The sequence below is a fragment of the Borostomias antarcticus genome, assembly GCF_949987555.1.
Source record: "Borostomias antarcticus genome assembly, chromosome: 6".
NCBI classification, from domain to species: Eukaryota; Metazoa; Chordata; class Actinopteri; order Stomiiformes; family Stomiidae; genus Borostomias; species Borostomias antarcticus.
In genome coordinates this window covers 2616683-2630533 of record NC_140239.1, presented here as the reverse complement: position 1 = coordinate 2630533, position 13851 = coordinate 2616683, and the positions used below count along the sequence as shown (strand labels likewise).

The window sequence follows — 13851 nt, the reverse complement described above, 5'->3', positions numbered from 1 at the left end:
CAAAATAAAGGGCCTCTGAATTGTATTATATGATTTCCGATTTCCTCCAATTTCAGATTAGTATTAGAAGGAGAACGCCCATAAAGCGACACCAAATCCAATTCACAGTGGGAGCAGACCACCTACAGGTGTCACCCAGTGACTTTCAAGACATTCTGTAGTGGCGTTTCAAAACGGAGGACCTTTATTCTGAAATGCCTCATGTCCTAAGAGTCACTGGGTGACACCCTGAGGTGGTCTGCTAGCACTGCGCCAACTAGAGCAGGTTCCCTATGGTATATAACTAGAGCAGGTTCCCTATGGTATATAACTAGAGCAGGTTCCCTATGGTATATAACTAGAGTAGGTTCCCTATGGTATATGAGCAATGCGCAACAGTTGATCTTCTCCTAAGATGAAAGCGAGTAGCCTGGGCTGGGGTAGTAGGGTTACAATACACAACTATCGTTCTATTTCGTGGAACTCCGCCCCACAGGGCTCACTCCTTATTGGTATAAGCAAAGCGACACAACCGCATACACTCTTGCTGAACCTGGAAAGAAATGGGCCAGATATGCCAAGGGCCAGGGCTCAAAGGTGACATGACCACACCGAAAGGGAGGGACGCTGGGAGGGACGCTGTTTGAACGGTGGCAAACCCACCTTCCCTGGACCATGACAAACAAATAGTTGGGAAGTGGTCTGGACCGCAGCCGTGTGTGCCGTGTGTGCCGTGTGTGCCAGCGCACGAACCGGGCACAGCAGGCGGAAATAAACACATTCGGAACGAAACAAGGGTCCGTGCGTAATACAGCCTTACTCCCATCACCAGAGATGAGGAGAACCGTCAGTGTGCGCGAATCACTGGCCTGACGCCAAGACGAGGAGCAAAGCGGTCTTGATCGAGAGCACCGCGGAGCGCGTTCAGAGCCAAGAGCAGATCCTATGGAGGAGCTGTAGCCTAACGCACAGGGGGAAGGTGCCGCACTTCAGCCAAAAAACACTTGGTGAGGGAACGCCCATAAACCGTAGTCCTAGCAGAACCCACATGATGTAGAAATGGAACACGCATACACTTTAATAGTGGATACCACTAAACCGCTCTCATGGTCAACCAAGTGCTGGAGAAACTCAGAAATGCACTCTCTCCAAACCAGGAGGGCTTGGTTTTGACCGCTTGCGTATCACGATACATATGTATCACGATACATTGCCGTATGATATGATATGATACAATACATATTGCGATACATTGCTTTACTCTACATAATTTACAGGACATTTTTAAATACAGCTGGAATATTGAAACAACAGTAAATAGGTTTAAAAACAAATAATGCATAAAATAAATAATCTTTTGTTTTTCTCGGTATAGATGTTCAATTTGCTGTCTTCCTCTACTTTTTCCCTCTAGGACATGTTACGCAACTAAGGTGTCGCTGTTTCCTCTCATTAGGAGCCATGAAGCTTCGATTGCACTTTGTGGTGGATCCCATGGGATGGCTCTGCGTCAGTACGGTTTTTGGCATCTGGTTCTACAACACTGTCTTTGTTCCTAAGCTGGTGCTGCTGCCGCATTACGAGGAAGGACATATTCCCTGGACCTTAGTTGTCAGTGAGTACGCGCCATGTCATGATCCATGTGAGATCTATTGCATGTGTATGAAATGCGCTATACAAATAAAGTTTGATTTGATTCGACCCATGTCTCTCCGCTAGGTTATTACATCACATCAGCTCTCTGCGTGACCGCGCTGGTCAGAGCCTCCACAGCTGACCCTGGACGACTTCCTCCCGAACCCCACATACCTCACTCGGGTAAGGGACAGAAATATGTGCACCCGTAGTGGATTAGTCTAATAGTACTGATGCGTGCTTCTGAACCCTGACCCATGGGCAATGCAAACAGTGTTTAGAATACAGAACAGGCACCAGGCAGTGGAGTAAGCATAGACAAGGGGGCGATACAATTATTATTGACTTAAAGCTAACAAGAGCCTTACATTTGGAAATAATTATGAGGAAAAGTAAGGTTAAAGAAAAGTAGCCAGTCAACCAAAGTGTACCGTATGAATCACTTCAGATTTAAGTCGTCCGGGAATCAGCCTTTATCATTTTTGTAGCATTTTATTAAGAACTTGCGTAGTTGTCACTTACTGATTGAAAACAATATTCCATTCTTAAATCTGTCATATTGCATATTGCTCCATTTCTGATAACAACAACATTGGACAGGGTGCATATTCACCCCCCCTTGGATGTATTGTGTTACAACATGGAATCAAAATTGATTTACACGCGCTTTGCACATAAAAAGTTTTCTCTTTTCAAGCTGACAGAGTAGTTTGTGTTTATCAGTGACAAAAACTAAATTAAATACATTTTGTAACACAATGAGTGGGGTAAATACTTCATAGGTACTGTAGCGAAAATGTTCCTTGGCTGCATCCATTCTTTTTTGTAACATCTACATCTCAATCCATCAGTGCGGCCTGCAGCTTGTGAGGCATAAGATTTAATCGGAGCTACATATTGTGACATTAGCCACGTCAAGTGAAGTATATCTCTGACAAGATGTCAATATGAGAAACAAGATGATGTCTTTGTTTCAGAGCAAGAGAAATGGGAGCTCTGTAACAAGTGTGACTTGATGAGACCTAAAAGGTCCCATCATTGTCGCCGATGTGGCCACTGTGTTCGTAGAATGGACCACCACTGCCCCTGGTAAGACTACGTACTGTATGCCTCTGGAAGGACATTTTAATTTTGTACTGCTTTGAACGCAAAATTAAATACATAATACGTGTAAATGTTACACATTCAGATGTGAGACTTGTGAGACTTCAATAACACATCGTCCCAGCTATAGCTACATGTCATTACTTTGGAAAATGGCTTCATTTTGTTCTAGTCTAACATTCTAGAACAGATTGGCTTGTAACAGATGTTTCATTTTGCAATGGTTTGCTTTCAGGATCAATAATTGTGTGGGGGAGGACAACCATTGGCTCTTCTTGCAACTCTGTTTTTACACTCAGGTCCTCTGTTTGTTCACGCTGTTTCTGGACTTCTGTCAATACTATTACTTCCAGCCGCTATCCAAACTGGACCAGGTAAAGCCTGAGAAGTGATTGAGAGTACTCTTTAAAGGCCATGCCACCCCAACCAGCTGATAGGCCATTTCCTGTCCATTATCAGGAGGAAAATGCCTTATTCTGACAGCTGTGCATGTTAGCTTTTCATCAGATGTATTGACATTAGGGGTGTGACGAAATATCGCGCCATGAAATCCCGCAATATAAAAATGTGACTATGCATCGTCGAGATGAAAAATTGTCTTGCAATATCAGGACATAATTGATCTCAGGTTCAGTCATCGATTTTAAACATGACAAAAAAATGTTGGTACAAATACTTTGTACCAGTACATTATACCAATTTCAACTTCAATGGATGGTACAGTGCATGACTGTCACATTGTAGCCCTTAACCTGTTTGTTCATTTTCAGGAGGAGTTGACGACGCACCATGAGCTCGCCTTGCTGAGGGGGTCGGCGCTCATGGCTCTGATGATGTTTGGAAGCATGACCGGCCTCTTCTACTCCCAGGTCACCGGCGTCCTCTCAGTGAGTGACCTGTACTTGTGACAGTTTTTGATACGATGAAATAATGATATTGTACATCACAATGTCTGTGCTGTTGTTTTTTTTAGGCGATCATAGACAGTTGGTTTTATCAGACATTACTGAGGTGTTATATTGTGTTGAGATCCTGTTCCTGTCTGGCCCTATTATAGGACATAACCACCATTGAGAAAATGTCCCCTTTCACAAGGGAAACGTGAGTTACATTGTTTGCGCTTCGCACCTTTTAAGGCCGGATTCATAGTCGACGCAAACTACATAAGCGCAAGCAACGCAAGACCACGCAAGATCTCGTTGTGTCCTTGCGTGTGTCATGCCGAAATTTGTCACATGATGCAAGCAATAGTGCAATTCCTTGCGTTTCCACAAAACAAAACACAGAACGCAAGCTCTCGAGTCATGTTGGAGCTTGCGTTCACAACGTAGCTTGCGTTGTTTACGTCGACTATGAATCAGGCCTAATTGTCATTGACACCCAGAAGCTTGTCATGCACGACTTTAATGCTCAGTCCAGTAAGCTGCAGTATTTTCTGACAAACACTGATTAATATTGCATGTTGGAATTCTCTTCTATAGATGTGGGTCAAAGAGATCTTGGCAGTGGGCACTGGCGGAGGTGTTTGGCACACATTGGAAAATCCTGTGGTTCATCCCTCTGAGAAATAGGCGACCGCTTCGTCTTGCGTACCACCTGCGTACGCATGTGTAACGGAGTCGGTCATCATTTGTGCCATAAGTGGCAAATGGGGACACATTGCCGGCCAGCAGGCAAGCTATGGGCAGAAAACCCGGAATTCAGGACAGTCATGGACTAAACACTCGTGTACGAGACACTGGACAAAACACTCACAGACAAAAAGTGGACAAACTGCTACGGCGCCTGCACAAACACAGATCTGCCTTGTTAAGCAGGCAGACTAGCTATATGAACGGAATGGAATGCTGCTAGCTAGCTAACGTTATAATGCTGTGGGCTTTGCTGGTGACTGCTTCACCAGCAAAATTTTAAAAAAAATCTAAAAAATAAAACGAATATCTAAAAATATATATCTAAAAAAAAAAAAAAATCCAACACTTCCTGAATGCAATTAATATTCGGAATGTTGGCTCTGAACTTTCAGGACGGCAAACTGGGTAAAGAATCTCAAGAGTCAAGGACATGTTTGCTTGGTACCCTCTCTCGTACATAACACATCAATATTTAATATTGTATAGGAAACAACTTGGTTGTGAGTCAAGCTTGGTCAGATCTCTTCTCAATGTCTGTGGTCCTTCTAAGATGGCACTGGGGGACTCGTTCCAATCGTTTCAGGTGGCCAGGGCCTTGGGGTCCTGATTCCTCCGCGTTCTTGGTAGACTAGTATGCCTGATTTTTAATGTGGGCAACATGGAAAGCCTGTACACTTGTGAAAATACGTAGATACGTTTTTATATACTTTTTTATATGTAAAATGTACTATTTTCAGATGAAGATACTGTTACAACAAAATAAATGACGCACGGCAATGGAGAGAGAGAGAGAGAGAGAGGTGTCATACTGTAAGTGCTCAGATTTGTTTTTCATGGATAATCATTATAATTTACGATATATAGATAATATATAGACATTGCTTATCACTTCCAAACGTTGCTCAGCATGTGGCTTTTTCAAGCCAGTATTCTGCCAATCAACCTGCTGTGTCATCCTAGCCTGTGAAATGTACTGCACACAACACTGGATACATGCAAGTGAAGATGCTGCATGATAACTTTTTTAATAGTTAAATATTCAGGGTTTTCTGCTAATAGTTTATGAATTGGACTTAGCAAGATCCCAAATTTTTTTGGGGTGACATGAGATGGTATGAGATCCTGTGAATTTTATTTCAGAATTTCAGTGTATTGGCTAGTACACTGTACTGCTAATATACCTCTGCTCGTGTACTGCAGTTTTTATCACGACCAGAGAGGGCGCCAAAGAGTTCTCATGCATCTTTAAGAGGACGGTGTATCTTTAAGAGGACGGTGTATCTTTAAGAGGACGGTGTATCTTTAAGAGGACGGTGTAGTCTGCTGTGCTTGGTCAAAGTGACAGAAGGCTTTGCTGTCTGTTGTCATGTATTGTATACTGTATCAGAAACCTTAAAAAGGTTTTCTATACTCTCTCATACTGTGTCTATTATTAAAAGTGCCTGTCAAGAAGTTTGCCTTTGTGTCATTTATTTATTTTATTGTTGAAATCACCAGCTGAGAGATAATTTTGATTTAACTTAACTTTTCTTGCCATTCCAAACAATGGCAAGAACAACTTGTGTAGCATAAATATCTGGCGAGAGAGAGGCATGCTAGAACGAGAGGCATGCTAGAACGCTTATTCTGAGTGGTGTTTTCAGCAAAACTACTCCAAAGACATGTTTTGGGGATCCCAAAGACTTATATTAAATAGCAAGAAAGAAAATTAGCATAATAGGACACCTTTAAGGTTAGTGTGACTGTATACTGTACATTACATGTGACAAATAAAAGGATTCTTGAAGGGTTTGAGTTAGGGCACCATGAATAGTGGGCATGTCTATTCTTAGGGCAGTGCCCCCCCACCCCAAACATGCTACTTTGCACACACTTTTTGTGCAATTGCCTGAACGATGTCCTGGAAAAGTCCTGGAAAATGATCTTTAGAAAAGAGCGGGAAACCCTGACCAGGAAGAGAGAGGGAGGAGGATGTGGAAAGAGAGGAGAGAGGGGGGGAGAGAGGAGAGAGGGGGGGGGGTGGGGGGGAGAGAGGAGGGGGGGGCTGTAGAGAGGAGAGAGGGGGGGGAGAGGAGAGAGGGGGGGGGGAGGAGAGAGGGGGTGTAGAGAGGGGGGAGGGGGGTGTAGAGAGGAGAGAGGGGGGAGAGGTGGAGCGTCTCCCATCTTGAACTGTTAATGATCAACCAAGCACTGGGTAGAGGAGGAAATGAACCAGTATTTACAATATCATATCACAGGGAAGGGATGGAGAGAGAGAGAGAGAGAGAGGAACAGAAGGGGGGGGAGAGAGAGGGAGTCAGAGTGTGTGTGTGTGTGAGGGGGAGGGGGGGGGGGGTAAAGGAAACATGACCCCTTGGACCCTCGATGTAGACCGATCTTGGGGAGAAGCCAGATTTCTGTTACACAACACAGTCCCTAGAGGGAGCTGTAGTCTCTCAACCTGCCTCCATATTGGCCTCCTCTGAATACTCACGTGATGCAACTCCCTCGCTTCCTCTGAGAAATCACTGATCTCACATGACTGGATTGGTGGCAGCTGTGTAGATCAGTACACTTTCACCTACTGAATCACATTAGATCACATCACATTTTAAAGTTATTCAACAAGTGTTGAGAATAGTGATGACCTATTGCAAAAAATAATGTTAAGATCCTCATATCTCACATTCATTTCATCACATAACAATGCGATGAAATGAACATTAACAATGAACAATCTTCCAGACATGATCCCATGCTAAACCTATCAACTCACATATTAGACCGATGAAGCTCCAACAGCCATGGAGATTATTCATAAATTCTTTATATATTATGTACGAAATTCAAATATCGGTACAAGTTCAACATTTCCGCATTTGAATAATGATAAATACTTTACATATATCAGCCTTTTTCATATTTGACAGAATACATGAATAAAAAACACAGCTCTAGTTTACGTTGGATTGTTTACAATAATTACATGCTCATGTTGTTTCTCTTTATAAACTTACAGTGAAAGTGAAAGTGGCAGAGTTGGCTTGTCAACAACAGGCAGATAACAGACAAAGCTGAGAGAGAGAGGCTTGTGATACGAGGCACATGGTCAATAAACAACACCCCTTCTCCACCGTGGAATACTATTGGCTAGCCCACCTGTCCGTCACTTCACTTCAAGCCAATGGTGGACAGCGGATGTCCTGTGTCCTGTGGGGTTAAAGCAATGCCGGGACATGGGTGGGTGGGGCTAACGGGAAAGACCAATCAGGTCTCGGCAAGAGAATGACGGCATGCTTTGTAAAGTTGAGTGACATACTGTACATCCGTCATCTGCTGCTGTCTGTATGTGGGCGAGATGGTGGGGTCCAGGGAAGTGGGCGAGAGATGGTGGGGTCCAGGGAAGTGGGCGAGAGATGGTGGGGTCCAGGGAAGTGGGCGAGAGACGGTGGGGTCCAGGGAAGTGGGCAAGCGAAGGTGGGGTCCAGGGAAGTGGGCAAGCGAAGGTGGGGTCCAGGGAAGTGGGCGAGAGATGGTGGGGTCCAGGGAAGTGGGCGAGAGATGGTGGGGTCCAGGGAAGTGGGCAAGCGAAGGTGGGGTCCAGGGAAGTGGGCAAGAGATGGTGGGGTCCAGGGAAGTGGGCAAGAGATGGTGGGGTCCAGGGAAGTGGGCAAGCGAAGGTGGGGTCCAGGGAAGTGGGCGAGAGACGGTGGGGTCCAGGGAAGTGGGCGAGAGACGGTGGGGTCCAGGGAAGTGGGCAAGCGAAGGTGGGGTCCAGGGAAGTGGGCAAGCGAAGGTGGGGTCCAGGGAAGTGGGCAAGCGAAGGTGGGGTCCAGGGAAGTGGGCGAGAGATGGTGGGGTCCAGGGAAGTGGGCGAGAGACGGTGGGGTCCAGGGAAGTGGGCAAGCGAAGGTGGGGTCCAGGGAAGTGGGCAAGCGAAGGTGGGGTCCAGGGAAGTGGGCAAGCGAAGGTGGGGTCCAGGGAAGTGGGCGAGAGATGGTGGGGTCCAGGGAAGTGGGCAAGCGAAGGTACTGACGGAGGAGAGCACCTGGACTTGGGACTCACGACTGGACTGTGTAACGATCCTGAAGAAAACAACTACTCCACTTTGAGCTATTTCCACCACATGTCAAGATACAGTACAAGTAACAGTGTTCGCGCTCACATTTCAATAGAGAAAACTTGGCAAAAATAAATTAATAAATACAGTATGGTTATCTTGTTTACATTTCACCCCCTAATACACCCTATTTGAAAGTAATTTGCTGGGAATTGTCTTGTCCGAGAGGGTGGCAACACACTGGGATGTAAAAAGGAACACATTATGAGTTCTGACGGTTGTTCTGTAGGTTACACTCGGGTGGGGCTGTAAATGCTGTAAACTACGACTCCCATAATCCACTGCTCTCACCACATGTTCATCACAGACCCGTCACTCTCCATTACACCGCTTAAAACGACATAAACCAACTTCTTATCTTAAGCAATCCAATTTCCTATCTTTCCGTTTTCAACGATCAAGCCTTGTTTACAAAAACTAACGTTATTTACTCCGGGACCAGGCTTCATCCGTGTCCTAGCAACCGGACCGCGGTGTGGTCCGCGGACTCCGCTGTTATGGTTGTCATGACAACGGCGCGTGGATCGACGTCTCGTCCTGTGAGCCTGTGAGGCCGAAGGGCGGGCCCGGGTCGGCTCTGTGGTCGTAAGGCTGTGTGAAGCACGGGGATGGGACTGGGCAGGGCTCCTGTAGACAGGTCAGTCCCATCCGCATGGGGTTCAGATCACAGGTTTTTGGTGGCGGGCTTTGGGAAGTAGAAAGAGAGCAATGTAGAGATCTAGTTAGACCGATCTCATGTACAATCGCCTGTGGCGTAGAGACATTCATTTATTCATAAGTGTGTGCGTATGTGAATGTGTGTGGTACATCCGTTCTGTATTAAACCTAATAAAACACCCAGCTCTACTATTTCCATTGATACTGTACAATAACCGTCTCTTATTGGTCCCTGGATAGTCACAAGGCTCTCCCATTGGCCCTGGAGATCCAGGAAGCAGACAACAAACCACACGGTCTCCCGTGATTGGCTCTCCCGTACCCGGACTCCTCCCACCTCATCTCCTTACACTACTGATCCAGTGTAAAACTGATCCAGGGCCAGTTTTACATCCTTCTCCTCCCAACGGGACTAGTACTTATCCCAACCCCAATCTGATCCCAGCTCAGGACCGGCTCCGCCCCTACTGCGGTCCGAGCTTCTCATCTTCCCTCTTCGACCGGCCGCGTCTCCGCCTTGACCTTGACGAACTCCTTGGCCACCTCGTCGGCGGGCCGCTGGGACAGGATGCGCATCACCGTCACGCCCGTCTCGTCCGTCTGGACACGCCCCCCTAGAGGGCACCAGCACACGCAGCCGCCGCGCTGGCCGGCCACGCCCCTCAGCTGCACCACGGCGACGCCCACCAGACGGTCCGCCCGGCCGAAGCAGTAGTCCTTCACCCCCACCTGCACCTCGTAGCAGTCGGGAGACTCCTTCCCCAGCGTGCTGCAGGGAGAGAGGGGAGGAGGGGGGGGAGGAGAGGAGAGGGAGGGGGGAGAGGAGAGGGAGGAGGGGGAGGGGGGAGGAGAGGGAGGAGGGGGAGGGGGGAGGAGAGTGGGGGGGGAGGGAGGAGAGGGGTGGGAGAGTGGGGGGGGAGGGAGGAGAGGGGTGGGAGAGGGGAGGAGAGGGGGGGAGGAGAGGAGAGGGAGGGGGGAGAGGAGAGGGAGGAGGGGGAGGAGGGAGGAGGGGGAGGGAGAGGGGTGAGGAGAGGGGGGAGGAGAGGGAGGAGGAGAGGGAGGAGGAGAGGGAGGAGGAGAGGGGGGAAGAGGGGGGAGGAGAGGGAGGAGGAGAGGGAGGAGGAGAGGGGGGAGGAGAGGGGGGAAGAGAGGGGGGAGACGACAGGACAGACGGGGGGAGGGGGGGGGTCGAGTCTTGAGTAGACGAAATGCGCTATACATGTAATGCACTATACAAATAAAGTTTGATTTGATTTGATTATGTGTTCCATCTTCACACCATGTGTGTGACAGGTGACAGATATTCAGTAAGATGTTATTCTGAGATTCTCTGCTCTTTACCTGGCTGAATGAATATCATATATGAATATGACTTATTAAACATTGATTTACCGAATTATTGAATAAAGCAAAAACGTGTGGCGGACACTCACAATTGGAAGGCCTCGTTGTACTTGGCTGACCAGCAGTTGTTCTTGGACTTGGTGGTGAACTTGCGCTTCTTGTCGGCGAGGAACGGACCAATCAGGCTCACCTCCACGAAGGGGCGGAACATTCCAGACGTCTGCCACTTCATATCGTTCACCGCAATGACTGATAGAGAGAGAGGGAGGGAGGGAGAGAAGGAGGGAGAGAGAGAAGGAGGGAGAGAGGGAGAGAAAGAAGGAGGGAGGGAGAGAGGGAGAGAGAGAAGGAGGGAGAGAGGGAGAGAAAGAAGGAGGGAGGGAGGGAGAGAGAGAAGGAGGGAGAGAGGGAGAGAGAGAAGGAGGGAGAGAGGGAGAGAAAGAAGGAGGGAGGGAGGGAGGGAGAGGGAGGGAGGGAGGGAGGGAGCAAGGAAAGGTGAGCAAGAAAACACATAAACCATCGGCCAGTAGTGAACGAGTGGAGGAAGCGAGGACATAGGAAAAGGTTTTGGGATGCACACTTGGTTGTCATGAAGAGGTGTGTGTGTGTGTGCGTGTGTGTGTGTGTTACAGGCTGTGAGGGCTCACCTCTGACGTTGACCTTGCCGGGCGTCATGGTGATCTGGATGACCGCCTCGCCCACTGGCTTCTCCACACCAGAGCCTGACAGTCAAACACATCTCCGTTAGTCACTGACCTCTATCTGACCTCTCCGTTAGTCACTGACCTCTATCTGACCTCTCCGTTAGTCACTGACCCCTATCTGACCTCTCCGTTAGTCACTGACCCCTATCTGACCTCTCCGTTAGTCACTGACCCCTATCTGACCTCTCCGTTAGTCACTGACCTCTATCTGACCTCTCCGTTAGTCACTGAGCCTGCTCACTGGGAGCAATTTAGGGTTAGGTGTCTTGCTCAAGGACACTTCGACATGTAGACAGTCGGAGCCGGGATTCGAACCACTGACCCTTCGATCATTGAACGACCCGTTCTACCGACTGAGCTACAGCCGCCCCTCTGATGTGTGTACGAGGGACCCTTACCCCTGTCTGGAGGGACCTTCTCGTTAGGTGTGGTTCTGATGTGTGTACGACGGACCCTTACCCCTGTCTGGAGGGACCTTCTCGTTAGGTGTGATTCTGATGTGTGTAGACGGACCCTTACCCCTGTCTGGAGGGACCTTCTCGTTAGGTGTGATTCTGATGTGTGTACGACGGACCCTTACCCCTGTCTGGAGGGACCTTCTCGTTAGGTGTGATTCTGATGTGTGTACGACGGACCCTTACCCCTGTCTGGAGGGACCTTCTCGTTAGGTGTGATTCTGATGTGTGTACGATGGACCCTTACCCCTGTCTGGGGGGACCTTCTCGTTAGGTGTGATTCTGATGTGTGTACGACGGACCCTTACCCCTGTCTGGAGGGACCTTCTCGTTAGGTGTGATTCTGATGTGTGTACGATGGACCCTTACCCCTGTCTGGGGGGACCTTCTCGTTAGGTGTGATTCTGATGTGTGTACGACGGACCCTTACCCCTGTCTGGGGGGACCTTCTCGTTGGGTGTGACTCTGATGCCGACTCCATTATGCACTGAGAGAGAAACCGAACACATTCAGATTAGTATGTGAGGTATCAGAAAGAAAAAGGTGTCGAAGGAAACTCAAAAGTGGAAAAGCCTTTATTAAGAGCGGCTGGTTCATAGTGGATATATCAGACCAACATGTTTCTACCAGATCCTTTTCTTGTTCAGATTAGTATGTGTTTGAGTAGCTACTGCTATGTGTGTGTGCGTGTGTGTGTGTGCGTGTGTCTAGTAATTGTGTTGTCTGTTTCTGTTTGTATGTGTGTGTGTGTGCGTGCGTGTGTTTGTATGTGTGTGTGTGTGCGTGCGTGTGTTTGTATGTGTGTGTGTGTGAGTGCGAGTGTTTGTATGTGTGTGTGTGTACGCGCGAGTGCGTGCCTGTATGTGTGTGGGTCTAGTAATTGTGTTGTGTCTGTTTCTGTTTGCGCGTATGTGTGTATGTGTCTAGTAATCGTGTTGTGTGTTTCTGTTTGTTTGTGCGTGTGTGTGCGCATGTGCGAGTGTGTGTGTGCGTGTGTGTGCATATGTGTGTGTGTGTGTGTTTAGGTGCGTGTGTGTGCGTGTGCGCGTGTGTGTGCGTATATGTGCGTGTGTGTGTGTGCGTTTATGTGCGTGTGTGTGTGCGTGTGTGTGTGTGTATGTGCATGTGTGTGCGTCCGCGTGTGTCACCCTGCGCGTGCTGCGTGGTGATGAAGGTCTTGATGAGGGCGTCGGTGCTCTGTGAGTAGAGAGAGAGAGCGTATCTCAGGGAGACCAGCTCCGGGCTCTTCTCCACGTACGTCTTCTTCAGACCGTTACCGCCCGCGTGGAAGTAGTGCTGAGGGAGCCACGAGAGAGAGACCGTGAGACACGAGAGAGAGACCGTGAGAAGATGAGGTTCTGACTGTTCCCCTACGCTTGGGTGAGTGGCCAGATGGGAGCATTTATGCTTGTGTGTGTGTGTGTGTGAGAGAGAGAGAGAGAGAGAGAGAGAGAGAGAGAGGAGAGAGAGCGATACCTTTGACCTTTAGTAATCGCTTTATTGGTGCAATTAAATTAAATTAAAATCAAGGATCAGGCCATTTCACAGCATAAACATAAATTATCCAAAAAAAAAACTAGGCAGAGAGAGAGAGAGAGAGAGAGAGAGGGGATGGAGGGAGGGAGGGAGAGAGAGAGAGAGAGAGAGAGAGAGGGGATGGATGGAGGGAGGGAGGGAGGGAGGGGGAGAGAGAGAGAGAGAGAGAGAGAGAGAGGGGATGGATGGAGGGAGGGAGGGAGGGAGGGGGAGGGAGAGAGAGAGAGAGAGAGAGAGAGAGGGGACGGATGGAGGAAGGGAGGGAGGGGGAGAGAGAGAGAGAGAGGGGATGGAGGGAGGGAGGGAGAGAGAGAGAGAGAGAGAGAGAGAGAGAGGGGATGGATGGAGGGAGGGAGGGAGGGAGGGAGGGGGAGAGAGAGAGAGAGAGTGAGAGAGAGAGTGAGAGTGTGTGTGTGTGTGTGTGTGTGTGTGTGTGACCCACCTTGATGGACTCCAGCGCTGCGTCTATGATCACACACTGTTTGGGCGTCAGGGTCTTGGCCTCTCCCCCTCCCTATGGCAACCGGGTGACGGACAGGTGTCAGTCACACCCTGCTGTCAGTCAAACTACAGGACAGTCAGCCTGGCCTGGTATAGTACAGTCAGATTACACACACAGACAATGGATCTTATACAACGCTATAGATCCGCTCCATTGGTCAGTTTGCATTCCAGCCGTGGTGATAACCCGATAACCACGATAT

The 13851-nt window shown here is 48.5% G+C and overlaps 2 protein-coding genes across 2 annotated transcripts in view; one reads left to right on the top strand and one right to left on the bottom strand.

Moving 5' to 3' along the window:
• Positions 1–1440: 1440 nt before the first annotated feature.
• zdhhc21 (zDHHC palmitoyltransferase 21) lies at positions 1441–4571 on the top strand (the record flags this gene model as incomplete). The annotated part of the gene is made up of 7 exons (XM_084439489.1): positions 1441–1594; positions 1699–1797; positions 2592–2703; positions 2954–3092; positions 3489–3605; positions 3776–3819; positions 4200–4571. 7 exons carry the CDS (start codon positions 1441–1443, stop codon positions 4330–4332), a joined length of 798 nt encoding a protein of 265 aa, XP_084295615.1. The 3' UTR covers positions 4333–4571.
• A 5020-nt stretch (positions 4572–9591) lies between these two features.
• LOC311310175 (protein unc-13 homolog B-like) overlaps positions 9592–13851 on the bottom strand; it is a gene marked incomplete at both ends in the record, with an annotated part of 98647 nt that continues 94387 nt past the window's right edge. The window contains 6 exons of the mRNA XM_084439599.1: positions 9592–9877; positions 10542–10701; positions 11100–11174; positions 12042–12098; positions 12760–12907; positions 13590–13661. Of these exons, the coding sequence (XP_084295725.1) occupies positions 9592–9877; positions 10542–10701; positions 11100–11174; positions 12042–12098; positions 12760–12907; positions 13590–13661 (798 nt within the window). The remainder of the gene's footprint in view (positions 9878–10541; positions 10702–11099; positions 11175–12041; positions 12099–12759; positions 12908–13589; positions 13662–13851) is intronic.